General features: G+C 40.2%; 1 protein-coding gene across 2 annotated transcripts in view; it reads left to right on the forward strand.

The window, feature by feature from the left end:
* Positions 1-18,448, forward strand: part of LOC126473398 (brefeldin A-inhibited guanine nucleotide-exchange protein 1) — a 285,458-nt gene that overhangs the window by 131,889 nt on the left and 135,121 nt on the right. For both annotated transcript variants that reach the window (XR_007586450.1, XM_050100408.1), the window contains exons 9-11: positions 3,087-3,256; positions 5,604-5,782; positions 5,925-6,123. Coding sequence is in view for 1 of the 2 variants with exons in the window: in XM_050100408.1 (XP_049956365.1) it covers positions 3,087-3,256; positions 5,604-5,782; positions 5,925-6,123 (548 nt within the window). In the remaining variant the exon portion in view is untranslated. The remainder of the gene's footprint in view (positions 1-3,086; positions 3,257-5,603; positions 5,783-5,924; positions 6,124-18,448) is intronic.

The following is an 18,448-nucleotide window of genomic DNA, read 5'->3' on the forward strand; positions in this document are numbered from 1 at the left end:
TTGCTACACCAAGAAGAAATGCAGATGATGAATGGGTATTCATTGGACAAGTATATTATGCCAGAACTGACATGTGATTACATTTTCACGCAACTTGGGTGCATAGATCCTGAGAAATCAATACCCAGAAACAGCCACCTATTGCCTTAATAACGGCCTTGATACGCCTGGGCATTGAGTCAAACAGAGCTTGGATGACATGTACAGGTATAGCTGCCCATGCAGCTTCGACACGATACCACAGTTCATCAGGAGTAGTGACTGGTGTATTGTGATGAGCCAGTTGCTCGGACACCATTGACCAGACTTTTTCAATTGGTGAGAGATCTGGAGAATGTGCTGGTCAGGGCAGCAGTCGAACATATTCTGTATCCAGAAAGGCCCGTACAGGAACTGCAACGTGCGGTCGTGCATTATCCTGCTGAAATGTAGGGTTTCACAGGGATCGAATGAAGGGTAGAGCCGCTGGTCATAACACATCTCAAACTGAACAGTGGATGTTACAAGTGCCGTCAATGCAAACAAGAGGTGACCGAGACGTGTAACCAATGGCACCCCATGCCATCACGCCGGATGATACGTCAGTATGGCGATGACGAATACACGCTTCCAATGTGCATTCACCTCGATGTCACCAAACATGGATGCGACCATCATGATGCTGTAAACAGAACCTGGATTCATCCGAAAAAATGATGTTTTGCCATTCGTGCACCCAGGTTCGTTGTTGAGTACACCATCGCAGGCGCTCCTGTCTGTGATGCAGCATCAAGGGTAACCGCAGCCATGGTCTCCGAGCTGATAGTCCATGCTGCTGCAAATGTTGTCGAACTGTTCGTGCGGATGGTTGTTGTCTTGCAAACGTCCCCATCTGTTGACCCAGGGATCGAGACATGGGTGCACGATCCGTTACAGCCATGCGGATAAGATGCCTGTCATCTCAACTGCTAGTGATACGAGGCCGTTGGGATCCAGCACGACATTCCGTATTACCCTTCTGAGCCCACCGATTCCATATTCTGCTAACAGTCATTGGATCTCTTCCAACGTGAGCAGCAATGCTGCAATACGATAAACCGCAATTGCAATAGGCTACAATCCGACCTTTATCAAAGTCAGGAACATGATGGTACTCATTTCTCCTCCTCACACGAGGCATCACGACGACGTTTCACCAGGCAACGCCGGTCAACTGCTGTTTGTGTATGAGAAATCGGTTGGAAACTTTCCTCATGTCAGCACATTGTAGGCGTCGCCACTGGTGCCAACCTTGTGTGAATTCTCTGGAAAGCTAATCATTTGCATATCACAGCATCTTCTTCCTGTCAGTTAAATTTCGCGTCTGTAGCACGTCATCTTCTTGATGTAGCAATTTTAATGGCCAGTAGTGTAAATAATGCTCTTCATTTTTAAGTCTGTGTGCTCCGAATGCCTGATTGTTCCTAATGTAAATGTTTATTAATAATCTTTTACGTCTTCTACAACCTAGTCTCATTCTACACTGTCCAGTTACGTTAATGTCACCATCTGTCAAAGCCTGAGTATGGTCCCCAACAATAGATGCATACTAGCCATAGATGATGGGCATGAACAATGGCTGTGGAGTTGCACATCTATTTGCCTGTATACAACTCCACAGCCATAATTCACGCCCATCGTCTATGGCCAGTGTGCACCGGTCGCCTCAGTGCTGGTTTTGGATAGTGCCATTTCGCTATGCGTGGTATACTTTAACTACAGTGGCACCTGAACAGTTTCGAAGCTTAGTCGAATCAAAAATGCTTCTGCCCTTGACCTGAAAGAAAATGATCATGCCCTTTTGGGCGTCATATAAATCGCTTCATTTCCACATTATGACGGCTGCACTGTTTCCCAGCACACCTTATATATTGTCCACTGCTAACACTGCCACCTGTCACCTGTGAGTGGTTATTGCACATTGACGTCGGACGTAGACAGTGATTACATTAATGTGACTGGGCAGTGTAATTTTCCTGTAATATTTTTGCTGAAATCTTGTTTTATGTTTATATCTGTTGTCAAACCCTGGTATGTTTATTTCTTTGTTTTAAGAAATCTGGTTCATTTTAATGGTTTTTTTTATATATATATATATATATATATATATATATATATATATATATATATATATATATATATATATATATATATATATATATATATATATATATATGGTTATAATAGAGGGAAACATTCCACGTAGGAAATATATATCTAAAAACAAAGATGATGTGACTTACCAAATGAAAGTGCTGGCAGGTCGACAGACACACAAACAAACACAAACATACACACAAAATTCTAGCTTTCGCAACCAACGGTTGCCTCGTCAGGAAAGAGGGAAGGAGAGGGAAAGATGAAAGGATTTGGGTTTTAAGGGAGAGGGTAAGGAGTCATTCCAATCCCGGGAGCGGAAAGACTTACCTTAGGGGGAAAAAATTGACAGGTATACACTCGCGCACACACACACATATCCATCCGCACATACACAGTCACAAGCAGACATTTGACATATGTATATAACTCTGAGTACAGCCGTCATTTAGTTCCTGTATAATGCCAAAATTTGTATATTTTGTGAAGAAATCAATCAAAATTGGTTCGCGTCTATGCACAATGTGACCTTGGAAAAATAAAAAACTGGCCTGGAAAACTCGGGCAATCTTTTTTTAAAAAAATCGCTGGACACCCTGTTCAATAAAATTTCTGATATTGTTAGGAAGAAATTTTAGTGTGTTTCCAAGATCAGTGGCTAATTCATGTATTTTGTATGTATGTAATCAACTCTCCAGAGCTCCTATTTTAGGCTCTCCCCCCTTTTTCTGTCTTATGTCTTATTAGTGGATATAATGACAAACACATAAACAAAAAAGGAAAACTTTGCTAGCTTTTATAATGTGAACTTCATGAAGAAATAAATGATTGAGGAAACTGTCAATAATTGCAAATGAATTTTTAATTGTCTACCTTCTTTATTATTTATATCATATTATGTACTTCTGTACATTGTAATAGTTTTTTCTTTTTTAGTATTCATATCATGTAGATTTGTTCCTTTCTTGCAGGTATTTTTCAAGGAAATATTTTTAAACATATTAGAAACCTCAAGTTCATCATTTGAGCACAAGTGGATGGTGATACATGCATTGACAAGAATATGTGCTGATGCTCAGAGTGTTGTAGACATTTATGTCAATTATGACTGTGATCTTTCTGCTGCAAACTTGTTTGAAAGGTGAGTATTGGTAATCTGGAGATTTAATTACATCAATCTTTTACCTGAAATTAGTCAAAAACTGCGCATAAAGTTGGATAGAAGGTTCAGTGAAGGATCTTCAATAACAACATTTAACAGCAACAACAACAGCACTCAATAACCATTCAAATTACCAGAAAATTACAACAGCTACGAGGTTGTTTCTAAAAGGCACATAGCTGTATGAAGGTGCTTTATTCGCAACTACAGGTCTCGCATCAGTATCCACGCAACTTCAGGTTTATAATGGTTATATTTCCATAATGTAGATGGACAATTAGGGTGTCTCAGCTTTTAAGGAATTATCCACATTAAAAGTCAAACCACAATGGTGGGTTGTCATAATAAAAGTGAGTTCACCCGAAAGATATTTGTAAAATTGTACAAAGCAGACTGTTGAATGAGCCAGGCCGGATAATACTATGTGGGATCTGGTATAGATACTAACTGAATAAAATCAATGAAGTAAAACTTAAAATCCTTTGTAATTTGTGTACTTCCGTCTTATTGATAACCGGTCTCATGTGGGTAAGCAGCCTGTGGAAGCTAGCAGTACACTGAAAGGCGGAAGTCTGCTTACTCCATATCAGCCAGTTACCAGTAAAGAAGTAGTATGCACGTGACCTAGGATTTCAAGTTTTACTACTTTGGTTTTATGCAGATGGTGTCTGCCGAATCTTAGATCCCACATGGTGTTATCCACACTGGCTCATTCAGCACGCATTTTTACAAGCATCTTTTGGGTGTACTCAGTTTCATTATGACTACCCACCATTGTGGTTTACTTTTTAATGTGGATAACTTCCAAAAAGCTGGGACTCCCTAATTGTCCATCTACATTATGGAAATATAGCCATTATAAACCTGAAGATGAGTTTATACTGATGTAAAACCGGTAGTTAAGAATAAAGCATCTTCATAAGCTATGTGGGTTTTGAAAATAGCTCTACAGTCCTTAATTGTTGTAATTTTTATGATAATTTGAATGGTTGTTAGTGTTGACTGTTGTTATAGTTGTTAATAATGTCTCTGAGCTTTGGTAGCCCTACACAGAAAGTTGTTTGTAATGTTATGTTGTAATGAAATAATCAACTGCCCCTGCATTAAGGTATTGAAATTTGTCTACTGTTTACAAAGTCTTGTCACAGTATTCATACTGAAATTTATTTGAAAAAATAACAATGTTATTTAAATTTTAGAGTCTGTAATTTATTTTTACTATTCTGTAATGTCCCAGAATTTACAGATACTCTTCAGAAGGTTGCTGGATGCTTATTTTACTTTTAAAATTGGACTTTTTTAAAAATAGAGATAATAATATTTCTTGTTGTGCCATTCTGTTGGGAACTGAACAGCAAGAAATTTTAAGTAATGGTTTTGTTCAGGATGCTCCCATTAATGTTCATGAGTAGTATATGGAAATCATTTGTAATTGCTTGGTTGAGATTTGCTGTATGGGGTGAACTAACTATAAGGTTGTTCAAATGCTATCTTGGTAGTTTCTGTATGATCGCAGTGAGCATGTATGCAATTCAGCAAATATTACAACTTCAGAAAAGGCCATTTGCATTTTGGTGGACTCATTATGTGCTGTTCAACCAGGATGAAGCACGTAACACTGAAAGATGCTATATTTGATTCTCATCATGTTGTATATGGTTTTGTTTCTGTTGCAAGTTTTTAAATTTTTTTTTTTTTTTTTTTTTTTTTTTTTTTTTTTTTTTTTTTTTTTTTTTAAAAAAAAATATGGAGTCCACAATATGATGTTACTAAAGTAAAATTATGTAACATCTCTGTTCTTGTCGCGAAACTTAAAGGGGCATACATTCTAGTCCCTGGGAGGACCAGAGAAAATGCTGATGTTTGGGTGAATAAATTTTGAAAATTTTGTGAGAAAAAATTAGGTACCTCATTTCTTGATTTGTTGTGGGATCTCATAGTTTTGTAGCATATTTTCCCCCTAGTTTTGTATTTTCTGCTTCACTGGGCTCTGTTTGTTTTGTATTCTGCTGCGATGAAATGTTGAAAAGTAAAAATGTTTCTCATTGTCTTTTGAATCCTGTATTGTAAATGTACTGTCAGGGTTATTATCACAAAGAGCCTGAGGAATTGCATTGGAAATTCAGCTGAATATTTTGGAACAGATTTGCTAACAACTTAATATTATAAAATTTATGTGAGACTAGTAATTCTTTGCTGCAAAGAAATTTTATTTAATCTGTACCCTGTGAGAGTGGTGCTTCTTCCGTACGTCTTATTTATAATTGTGTTGTATGTATATGTATGTAGACTTCCTTTGGCTATTTAAGGTGAGGTTATTTTTCAGGCTGGTGAATGATTTGTCAAAGATAGCTCAAGGAAGGCAAGCATTGGAATTAGGAGCCACTCCAAACCAAGAAAAGTCAATGAGAATACGAGGTTTGGAATGCCTAGTCTCCATTTTGAAATGTATGGTTGAATGGAGCAAAGATCTATATGTAAACCCCAACTCTCAAACAACGCTGGGTAAGCATAATGTTTACTTACTATCAGGATGTACATATTTCTTAGAGTTAGGTAAATAAACACTTATATATAGAGGTAATTGAGGGTAGTATCCGCTTTTGACTTGTGAAGCAAAGCTATGTAACTTACTTATGTTTAAAAGGTTCAGAGAGACCTGCTAAAGATGTTGAAGCTGATAGTTCTACAAAGACAAGTATCCAGTCATATGGTGGAAGCAGCAACAGTTTAAATTCAGGCTCCTCTATTCCTAGCAGCCTGAACAACAGAGAGGTGCTTGATAGTCCAGAACAGTTTGAGGTGCAAAAACATCAGAAAGAGATATGGGAGACTGGAATTACTTTGTAAGTCACAACTTCTACAAGAAACTTGCTTGATATGTCAATGAAATTATTGTACATATTTTTTTTATTTTTTGTAAAGGTAACAACTCACCAAATAGTAAATGTGTGGAGTCGTTGACAGACACATAAGCAGGAGAGAAAATTTTGATAGCTTTTGGACATATCATTTTTTGAGTTAGAAAATGCGCGCGCACACACACACACACACACACACACACACACACACACACACACACACACACACAGTGTTGTTGACACTTACCGTTTTCTGGGATTGCTGTTCGATGCCCGTGGGGTGCAGATTGTAATACGCTACTACTGCTCTACAAAGCCCTCTTGCTGTCTCGACTCGATTATGGGAGTGTGGCAAATGGCTCAGCATTGCAACTGCTGGACCCCGTTCACCAATGTGGGGTTGGACAGGCAACAGGAGCATTCCACACCAGCCCTGTTAATAGCCTACTTGCTGAGGCTGGGGTTCCTCCACTTCGCGTCTGGCGTCAACAACTCTTAGCTAACTATGCTGCACACGTCTGTTGTTCACCCCGTCACCCTAACTATTGTCTCCTTTTCGCTAATGCGGCAGTCCATATCCCACACCAGCGACCGCGATCAGGACATACAATTGGGATCTGTGTTTGGTCACTCCGTAGTGAACTTGAGTCTTTGCCTCTTCCATCTGCTTTCCAGGTCCGCCCACATACACCACCTTGGTGTATTCGTCAGCCGCAGCTTCAGCTGGACCTCACAATGGCAAAAAGGTTCAGTTCCTCCTGCAGTCTTGCGCCGCCAATTTCTTGCTCTCCTAGACGCATCCCGTGACTCAGAGATTATCTATACCGATGGCTCGATGGTTGATGGCCATGTGGGGTACGTTTATGCTCATGCGGACTATGTAGACCAGCACTCCTTGCTGGGCAGTGTTTACACTGCAGAGCTAACAGCCATTTTACGTGCCCTTGAGCATATTCGTACCAGCTCTGGAGGGTCCTTTGTCATTTGCAGTGACTCTCTCAGTAGTCTGCAGGCTCTTGACCAGTGCTACCCACGCCATCCCATTGTTGTTGCCATCCAGGAGTCTGTTCACGCTCTTGAACAGTGTGGACATTCGGTGGTGTTCATATGGACCCCGGGACACGTTGGGATAGCGGGAAATGAACTCGCCGACAAGTCAGCCAAAGAGGCTACCCGCAAACTGACGCTGGAGATCGGCCTACCGGCAACTGATCTCCGATTGGTGTTGGGTCTTTGGGCTGTGGGGAGATGAATGGCGCACTCTGTCTGCACCCAACAAGCTGTGGCGAGTAAAGGAGACCACAACTGTGTGGGGGTCCTCCATGCGGGCCTCTCGCAGGGATTCTTTTCTTCTCTGTAGGCCCCGCATTGGTCACTCTTGGCTGACGCATGGTCATCTGCTGCATCGAGAGGACCCCCCTAATTGTCTCTGTGGTGCAAACATGACGGTGGCCCATATGTTGTTGGAATGTCCTCTTTTAACCGCCCTCAAGTGAACTTTTAATCTCCTCGGTAAAAAAATGGAAATGTCATGTGGCTAGGGCCTCCCGTCAGGTAGACTGTTCGCCTGGTGCAGGTCTTTCAATTTGATGCCACTTCAGCGACCTGCGCGTCGATGGGGATGAAATGATGATGATTAGGACAACACAACACCCAGTCCCTGAGCGGAGAAAATCTCCGACCCAGCTGGGAATCGAACCCAGGCCCTTAGGATTGACAGTCTGTCATGCTGACCACTCAGCTACCGGGGCGGACATCTCCTCGGTAATTTATCATCTCTTTTAGGTGACAATGTCTCTATGGCAGATTGGGTTTTAAGTTTTATTCGCGCAAGCGGCTTTTATAAGTACATCTAATTTTGTTGCGTCGCCCTCTTTTGTGCTGTATATTTTACTTAGTTTTGTGTTGTACTTCGACTCCACCCTAATCTTTTAGGCTGGAGGTTTAACGTGTTGCAGAGTGGCTGGCTCAGCCTTTTATTTTCGTGATCAGCCAGCCACGGTTCTCTGCTGTACAGTTTTACTTCTTTCTGCCTTTCTTCTATAGGTTGTTTTTGCCACTGTGCTCCATTTTCCATGTTGCCTTACCGTTGACCTTGGGGCTTTTCTTCACCCGGGTGTGTTTTTTTTTTTTTTTTTTTTTTTTTTTTTTTTTTTTTTTTTTTTTTTTTTTTTTTTTTTTTTTTTTAGTGCTCAGCCTGACTGGTGGGTAGTTTAAATATTATGAAACAAGGGACCAATGACATTTGCAGTTTGGTCTCTTTAATCACACACACACACACACACACACACACACACACACACACACACAGAGCTGCATGAGTGCTGACAGTTCTGTAACTGTACAAGTGGGTGCATGTACATGTGTACTCGAGCTTGTAAAACGATCTGTACAAAAGCTAGTGAAATTTCCAATCTCTCTTCTGAGCTTGTTGATGACCAAATACTACTACTGTTCAGTGAGCTGTTAACTTTCTCCAAAAACTGCTTGATAGTAACACAGAATACAGCAAAATTTTAGCAGAATATCATGTGACACAGTAATGCAAGTCTGGGGTCCTGACCAGGAGGAAGCAGATTCATTTTTCATGTTTTAATTGTACTAAATCAGGCTTAAGTGTATACCAGAAATAGCTTTGGCATGAGTGCTGTGAAACTGCATTCACATATATTGATATGCCTGTGTTTGGCTGGCAGGAGAAAACACTCAGCTAAATATTCAACAGAGGCCCTATCTTCACATCTACAGAAATTAATCACTGGACAAAATTTACTACTGATAAAAGATAAAAGTATTTTAGTCTATAGTTACAATTTTTTCCCTTCTCTCCCTCCCTCCCTCCCTCCTGACACACCCATACTCAGGCCATCATATTACTTAAAATCCCAGTACACAGTTAAAATAATAATATAAGAAACATTTACAATTTTTTTTTTCTTTGGCAGTGAATGTATGGTAGTGGGTAGTGCAGTCTTACTATTGGCATGCAGTCATTACACTCACAGCCCAAATTGGTGTGTCAAATACTAAAAGTAAAGGTCAATACTAAGCTTTAAATAGATCCAAATTGCAACCAGCAATGATAAGAGTGACCTCTATGTACAGAGTTAGTGTTTTTTTTTTAAGGCACAATATAAAAAATATGTAAAGAATAAAAGTAATATAAAATATGAAATTTACAAAATCACAATCATATAATAAACAAAGAATAAAATAGTTCCCACTGTGATAAATCATTAAAAATAAGATAGCAACTCTAGGTAGCCATGTTTACATTCGTGGTTTGTATTTGGTTCATGTCATGTATAAACAGCATACAAACTGTTTCTTCACTTTCTATCACACATAAACTGCATAAGAATGGTGGATGTTAACATGGATACCTGTATTTTTTGCTTTTAATGGTTTATTTTAGTGTGTACTGATGTATTCTTTTTGTACTCATCTGAGCCTGCTTTGTTGTGTATGTCATTTAAGGACATTATACGTTATGCTTCTAGATTAAGACACTGCTGTGTTCAATTATATTTTTATTTCACTTGTCCTATTTCGGTGTGATTGCCATTGTTAGGTTATATCACATGGTCTTGATGCCCATATATCATCTCTGTCTTAGTTGCTGTATAAGTTCGCTCCTTTGATGTTGGTGGGGCTATTGTAGGCTTTAAAACAATAGCTGAAGCAATAATTTTTGAATTTTCCAGTAATAGAATTTTATTTCATAATGATAAGAATTGACAGTTGAGTCAGCAATGTTATATAATGTCATGTCTGACTCAACTGTCAATACAGCAGTCAGTTAGCCATTATGAAATAAACTGTCATAATTGGGAAGCTTCAGAAATAACTGCTAGAGCTACAGTCTAAAACCTACAACATCTCCACCATGATCAAACGTGTAAACTTACACAGTAGTGACAGCTACTAGAACATTGATATTACATGGACATAAAGACCACATGATATGACCTGATGATAGCAATCACGCCAAAATAGGCCTAATGTAATAAAAATTGAACACAGCGGCTTCTTGGTTTCATAGCATAATACTGGGTGGTTATAATTAAACTTTCCCTATTTAACACATTATAATATGGAAGCTAATTACTGTATGAGAACCAAACTTGGTAATGTTAATGTTAAGGACTTGTGGAAGAGAAAGAGAAATAATGCAGAATCAGTTTAATTGAAACACTTTAATGCGGTACTATGGTACATAAGAGCATTACACACCAGTACCATTGCTGCTACAAAAGGGGCTCAATATGGCACCCATCAGTGTCCTGAAGAGTCTGAAAGCACAGTAATGCGTTCTGCACAGTGTAACGAAGCATGTCCGTAGGTATGCTGGCTTCCTCTCGTGATATGCTGCACTTCAGATCAGCACGTGTGTCTTTCCCCTGGTAAATCCTGTCCATCAGTTAGTCCCACAACCAGAAATCACAGGGAGTGAGATCAGGTGATGATGCCAACAAAACATTTGGATACTATTGGCTGAAATTCGATTGTTTCCAAATGTGTTTCGGAGAAGCAGGTGAACTTCACAAGCAATGTGTGGTGGGGCCCCATCTTGCATGAAAACTTTTGAGTTCAGTGCATCTCTCTCCTGTAGGGTGGGTATGACAAGATGGCAAACCATATCGTAGTAACACTGGCCAGTCACACTACACGTCTTTGAATCCTTGAGTGCCAACCTGTTGAAAACTGAATGGGCCAATGATGAAAGTAGCTGTGAAGCCACACTGTACTGACATGTTCACCATACAGAGGAGCTTCAAGTACAGTGATTGGGGGTGAAGATCCCCACATTCAGTAAATCTGTGTGTCCACTTCACTGGTCAGAAGAAAATAAGCTTAGTCTGTCTACAGGATGGTCCAGGGCCAGCCCTCAATAATTTCAGTCCATTTGAGAAAGTGGAGATGAAAGTCAACATGCTGTTGTGCGTCCTGTGGTGCAAGCTGCTTTACAATGTGGATCTTGTATGGACACCATTTGAGAATGGTTCAAAACACCTTCTGTGCAGTGGACCACGGGATGTTCAACTGTTGTGACACAGCACACGCATTGCTTGATGATCGGGAATTGTGTGTACCATTGTTTGCCATAGCAACAGCGATTTCATCAACCACCTGTGGTGCAACTGGTCATTGGCCTCTTCCCAGAGTGACGCACAGTTCTCCAGTTCTTCTTCATCATGCTTTGCACAGAACAGGTGAAGAAAGAGGATCCTTTAGTAATCCTTTCAGCCGGTGATATTCTTGAAGTACAGCTGCAGCACTAGTGTTGTTTGGATAATGGAGCTCTACCAGTAATGCCCTGCTTCTTTTGTCGGAGCTCATGTTGACACATCACCAGGTACACTGCAACTGGTGTGGTGTTTGAGACTGTGAATCACGATGACTGATCACAGCACCTGGTGTTCATAGTTGGCACTGGACAGTGGCATTGTGACACATGGAAATCATGCACCCCATACTCTGGACATTAATTGTACCAAGTTTGGTACTCGTATTGTAATTAGTTTCCATGTCATAATGTGTTGAATAGGGAAAGTTTAATCATAACCACCTGGTATATGATGTCCTTATATGATTTATTCAGGGTGAATACCACATAGAAATCTGGAAATTTTTTCATTCAGGAGAAAACAAGGAATTTTTTTAGTATTCTAGTAAGTTTTCTTTGTTTTAGTTTTGAGTTAAATTTTTGTGATTTTGACTGGTAAGAACTGATACTCTGACAAAGAATTTTACTTTAGCCTGCTACTGCAGAAAAATACTGCAGCCAAACAGCATAAACAAGAGAAAAACTCTAATATGAAACTTAAGTTTGCAAAGATACTGCACCATTTACAACAAAAAATCGCAGCGTGCTCACAAGCATCTGCCGACACCAAATATGTCAAAGGCTTTAGGACAAATCCTTAGGTTCATTTGAGTAGTTTCAAGTGGATTCGCGTGCATGTACAGAGTTGAAGTCATGTATGAGCAACGAATTCTCGTGCTTCTCGCTACTTGCAATGTGGCTGTTAGATGTATAAGCAGTAGCTGCAAGCAGCCAGACGCTACCGGAAAAATTTTTCTGTTGTGCCCAGGTGCCAGATTCACACATGCGCAGAGCAGTCAGAGTTGTAGTGGGGAGTACTCCCCACATGACCCGTGTTTATGGTTCGTGATTTTGCTGTTCTCTCTTTGTTATGCAGCTCTCACACCAAGTGAAAACAAAATGAATTTCTGCTCCTGGGAGCTATCAAATGAATTAAACTACATTCACATAATTATGGAAGACTAAAATATGATATTAATTTCAGTTTTCTGACTTTATTTTATTTCCACATAATTGGCAATGAGGTATTAATCACTTAGTTTATTTTTGTAGGTTTCCTAAAGAAATTTGCCTTTTGTTCGTCTTTCCCATAGAGGCAGCCAATTTATTTGAAATGAAGTGTTTCATTTCACACTATTAGCTAGTTTCAACTGTTCACTGATTTTCAAGTGCACAGTTTCATCTTCTGGCACGTATGGCATTATGCTGTAATAAAGAACCAAACTGGAGATAATACAGTAATGGTACTACAAGAAAATTCACTTCCTGGAAATCGAACTGAAAAGCTTTATGGGGCTTTTACATATCTGCCTTCTGTGAAACACAGTATTTTGCGATCACAAGACATGTTTCAACACTTGTCTGGTACCTCCTCTAGGCCTGACATTATTTCCTAATAAGTATTGTTTATAATACATTTGTTTGCGTGGGCATCTTCAGCAGCAGCTGTTAAAATCTGTTACTGTAGGTTATCTGTCTTGAGCTGCCTGCAATCTAATTAAAAAGAATTACACCAGACACGTTTTGCTTCATAAATAAAAGCATCTTCTGTGGTTATTCCGGCTGGTCCCGGCGGAGGTTCAAATCCTCCCTCGTGTGTGTGTGTGTGTGTGTGTGTGTGTGTGTGTGTGTGTGTGTGTGTGTGTGTCCTTAGGATATTTGAGGTTAAGTAGTGTGTAAGATTAGGGACTGATGACCTTAGCAGTTAAGTCCCATAAGACTTCACACACGTTTGAACATTTTTTGTGGTTATTCTGTAGATTGGATACATACATTTGTGCATTTTTGATTGTTTAAGGTAAAAACAGCGTTTTCTTTATAAAGTTGGTATGCAAGTTACTTACAATGTTTCTTTACATATTCTGCTCCTTCCCTCCTTGCTAGCAGTGGTTGGTGTCAAAAGGCGTAATTTCACATTTGCAATTGGCAGTTTCTGGCATTCTGCAGTATTTCTTGCACTGCATTATTTACACTTCACTTTCTTAACTGTCTTTACTATTTCTCATTCCGCATTGCCACAGTGTTTAGTGACATTTGTGAAATTGTCTTGTTTGTAGGTAGAGAGGTGAGAGGAGTGGGGATTTGTTGAATATTTTTTTCCTTTAAATTTATAGAACGCCATTCTTCAGTAAACTATATACTGACACCACACCATGTTTTATCATTGCAACTCTCCACATGTTTACTGCTGGAATAGAATATAAACTTCCAATTACACAGTTTCTTCACTTCAGAAGTAACCTTGTTAACTTTTATTCAGTTTGAAAAAGTCACGAAAAGCCTATTGCTCGTAGTACAGGTGTACACAAACAACTGTTTTTTATTATTATTTCTGCAAGAAATTTATATTCCTTCTTACTAGCTGTGTGGTTGTAAACTCGATTGGAGATAGTACATAACAGTATTGCAGAGTACGAATTTAAAAAAATCCATGTTAAAGTCAACACATAACAAAATATTAAGGTGACATTGAGTTGTAGAGTCTAGTTCTGAAATAAATATTGTGCCAAGGACTACTTTCTATTTTTGCATTCCTTATCTGGATAAGACTGGATAGGATATGATAAAAAAAAAATTGCCCTAAGTATGTCCCCTCCGAACAACATGCCAGACTGTTGCACATGGTGACTGGATGCCCCACTACACACAAAATTCCAAACAGAAATGCGACAAAAGGCTTACAAGCAAAGAAAACTCCAAGTTTGTTCTTCCCATGTCATTGTAGCTGCATATGCACAGTAATCCTGTCTTCTGGCACTTTGTGGTAACTGCTCAAACAAACCTATTTCTAACAAGTCATGGGAAAATATTGCGAAAGTGGTTTGAGAAATGTTACTTTCAAAGTAAATGTCCTTTTACGCAAGTTGAATTATATTACATTTTGAGAATGTATGATGAATTGCTTAAATCAAACTTAACACTTTGGGGATCAGCCAGTTCGAAAAATTTCGGGCCCAGAATACTGGACATTTATGTCAACATTTAAAATTTTACTGGTACATTTGTGTATAATATATCTTAAAAGGTAACAAACCCGCCAAGTTAGCCAAGAGCGCTAATGCACTGCTTCCTGGACTCGGGTAGGCGTGCTGGCCCTGGTTTGAATCCACCCGGCGGACTAACAATGGTGGGGACCGGTGTGCCAGCCAGCCTGGTTGTGGGTTTTAGGCCGTTTTCCACATCTCACTAGGTGAATACTGGGCTAGTCCCCACGTCCTGCCTCAGTTACATGACTCGCAGACATTTGAAACAGTTCACGCTATTTCATGATTTACACTAGACACAGACAGCTGGGGTACTCTGATTCCGTCCCGAGGGGTACGGGGTGGCAGCAGGAAGGGCATCCGGCCACCCCTTCAAATTAACTGTGACAAATCCGCTTGTAACCCTGCCAACCCTGTGAAAACTGCAGGACAACGGCAGTAGCCAAAGAAGAAGAATACCTTAAAGGCTAACACGTGCAAAAAAAAAAAAAAAAGAAAGACCAATATTATGTATGAAAGCTTAACTTTTCTTGTAGCTTTACTATATGTATATTAATTTAGACCATGAACTTTTCGTATTCATGTGTTCACACTACTTAACAGTGATGTTGCTACATCACGTGACCTATGCTCTGAATTTCTACTGTCACTTGCTGGCAAAATAATGTGATGTGAGCTGTGATTGGCTGATAGTCACATTGTAATCTTGATTTCAGTGCTTTGGAAATTAAAGTGCTGTGTTTGAGAAATTCATATTGATTATTTTGTACTACAAAAATATGCAGCATATATGTTGCTGCACATCAAACATCTTTCCAGAACACATTAATCTTTTGCTGTGTTTCTTTTCCTAAAGTGCCAGAATTGTATAAAACCTTTCGCTTTTGGTTCGTATGTGCAGCTCGCAGAGGTGCTAGAAGACTGCTGGTCTGTCACGCGGCGTGGAAGCAAAGCTCGCAATTTGCAGCATTGTTGCCAGAATTTTTCGGGGTCCATTGGTTTGGTGCTGAGTGAAGGGTCTCAACCAAAGGCTTCGTAGACTCTGTGGCGTTCTCAACTGCAGATTTCTAGACCTGCATTACCACGTGGGGGAGGGATTTGTAGGGCTCCACTTGGTAGGTCAGGGTTACACTACACAAAGGAAGCAGCTACTTTCGTAGCATCGTACACATGAGGGTTTTTTAGGCCAGGCGGTAGTTTGAGGTGCTCTGGTGAACACTCGCCAGTCCATTCACAGCAAGGGAATTGAAACAACGTTCAGAATAAAGACACTTCGACTGTCACAATTTTTTCAGTAAACTGTCAAAGTATTCAGGAAAGTTCTCTTGCTCAAATTATTCTTGGGACTAAGAGCTGGCTGAAACCTGAAGTGGAAAGCTCTGCGATATTTAGTGGGTTGTGGAATGTATATCGGAAAGTCAGATTAGAGGCCATAGGAGGGGGAGTGTTCATTGCATTGACAAAAATATTGTGTCTATTGAGGTTGAAGTTGAGTGTGACAGTGAAGTCATCTGGTCACATTTAACAGGTGTAAGTGAACCTAAATCAATCGTAGCATGTTTTAGCGGCCACTTGATTCCGCTGTGACAGTTGTAGTCACTCAAAGTCTATGGTCAGTAGCACGTAAATACCCAGATCACGCAGTTCTAGTTCGAGGCAGCTATTACCTGCCAAGTATAGACTGGGATGTCAAGTTGCGGGGGGTACAGGTGGACACTCATGCGAAATATTTTGAACACATTTTCTGAAAATTGTGTTTAGCAGCTAGCTCAGCAGTGTACACACAGTGGAAATATCTTAGACCTTGTAACCAAAAATAGGCTGGACCTTATCGACAATGTCAGTATAGAAATGGGGATTAGCAATCATGGTGTCATAATAGCAACTATAATTACAAAAGTCTAGGAGGCTAGGAGAGTGTTTCTGCTAGATAGAGGAGGTAAGCAGTTACTAACATCTCACTTAGACAGTGAATTGGCATCACTTAATTCCAGTGAGATGGATGTAGAGGAGTTATGGGCAAAGTTTAAGCAGATTTTAAATCAAGATCTGGAGAGTTACGTGCCTAGTAAGTGGATAAAGGATGGAAAAGATCCACCATGGTTTAACAACGAAATGCTGAGAAAGGAGAGGCTGTTGCCTTCTTGGTTCAAAAGGGGATGCACAAATGACGACAAATGAAGGCCAGTAGAGATTCATGCGTCTGTGACAAGATCTATGCGCAAAGCATACAACAATCACCACTGTCACATCTTAGCAAAATATCCAGCAGAGAATCCGAGAAAATTCTGGTCATATGTAAAATTGCTTAGTGGGTCAAAGGCTTCCATTCAGTCCCTTGTTGACCAGAGTGGTGTGGCAGTTGAAGGTAGCAGAACAAAAGCCGAAGTTTTAAATTTTGCCACACCTGGTAGCCGCGCAGTCTGAGGCGTCTTGTCAAGGTTCACCTAGCTCCCCCCCTCCCCCGTCCCCCCAATCAGAGGTTGGAGTCCTCCCTCTGTAATCCTAGGGACTGATGACCTCAGCAGTTTGGTCCCATAGAATCTTACCACAAAGTGCCAAATTTTAAATTTCACATACAAGAAATTTTCACACAGGAAAACCGTATGAACATACCGAAACTTGACCATCGAGCAAACTCCTGTATGGATGACATAGAAATAAGCATACATAGCATAGAGAAGCAACTGAAAGATTTGAAAACAACTGTGTCAGCAGTTCTGGATGGAATCCCAGTTCAATTTTAGAAAGAGTACTGTATGGCATTGGCCCCTTAATAGGTTGTGTTTATCGTGAGTGTCTCAGCACAAAGTCCCAAGCTACTGGAGAAAGGCACAGGTGTCTCCAGTATATAAGAAAGGTAAAAGAACAGGCCTGCAGAGTTGTAGACAAATATCCCTAACTTCTGTGTGCTGCAGAATCCATGAACATATTCTCAGTTTGAATACAAAAACTCTCTTGAAACTAAGGAGCTTATGTCCATGAATCGGCATGGTTTTAGAAAGCATTGTTCATGTGAAACTCAGCTTGCCGTTTTCTCACATAATATACTGAGAACTATGAATGAAGGGCAACAGGCAGGTTCCATATTTCTAGATTTCAGGAAAGCATTTGACACAGTGCCCCAGTGAAGGCTGTTAACAAAGGTACGAGCATATGGAACAAGTTCACAGATGTGTGAGTGGCTCAAAGACTTCTTAAATAATAGAAACCAGTATGTTGTCCTTGACAGCAAGTGTTCATCAGAGACGAGGGTATCATCAAGAGTGACCCAGGGAAGTGTGATAGGACCACTGTTGTTCTCCATATTCATAAATGATTTGTCGGACAGGGTGGGCAGCAATCTGCAGTTGTTTGGTGATGTGCTGTAGTGTTCGGTAAGGTGTCGAAGTTGAGTGACTGTAGGAAGATACAAGGTGACTTAGACAAAATTTCGAGTTGGTGTGGTGATTGGCATCTAGCCCTAAAAGTGGAAAATGTTAATCCAGATGAGTGGGAAGAACAAACCTGTAGTGTATGGATACAGTCTTATTAGTGTCCTGCTTGACACAGTTAAGTCATTTAAACATCTGGGTGTAGCGTTGCAAAGCTATATGAGGTGGAACAAGCTTGTGTGTGTTAAGGAAGGCAAATGGTAGACTTCGGTTTATTGGGAGAATTTTAGGAAAGAGAGGTTCAGTTGTAAAGGAGACCGCATATAGGATGCTGGTGTAATCTATTCTAGAGTTCTACTCGAGTGTTTGTGATCTGTACTGGGCCAGACTGAAGGAGGAGATTGTAGCAAATCAGAGGTGGGCAGCTAGATTTGTTAGGTTTGAACAGAACATAAGTATTACTGGGAGGCTTCAGGAACTCAATGGGAATCCTGGGTGGGAATACTATGTTCTTTTCAAGAAACACTATTGAGGAAATTTAGAGAACCACCATTTGAAGCTGACTACCAAATGATTCTATTGCCGCCAACATACATTGCACGCAGGGCTCATACAGAGGGGTTCAG

Source organism: Schistocerca serialis, chromosome 4 (assembly GCF_023864345.2).
Source record: "Schistocerca serialis cubense isolate TAMUIC-IGC-003099 chromosome 4, iqSchSeri2.2, whole genome shotgun sequence".
Taxonomy (NCBI): Eukaryota; Metazoa; Arthropoda; class Insecta; order Orthoptera; family Acrididae; genus Schistocerca; species Schistocerca serialis.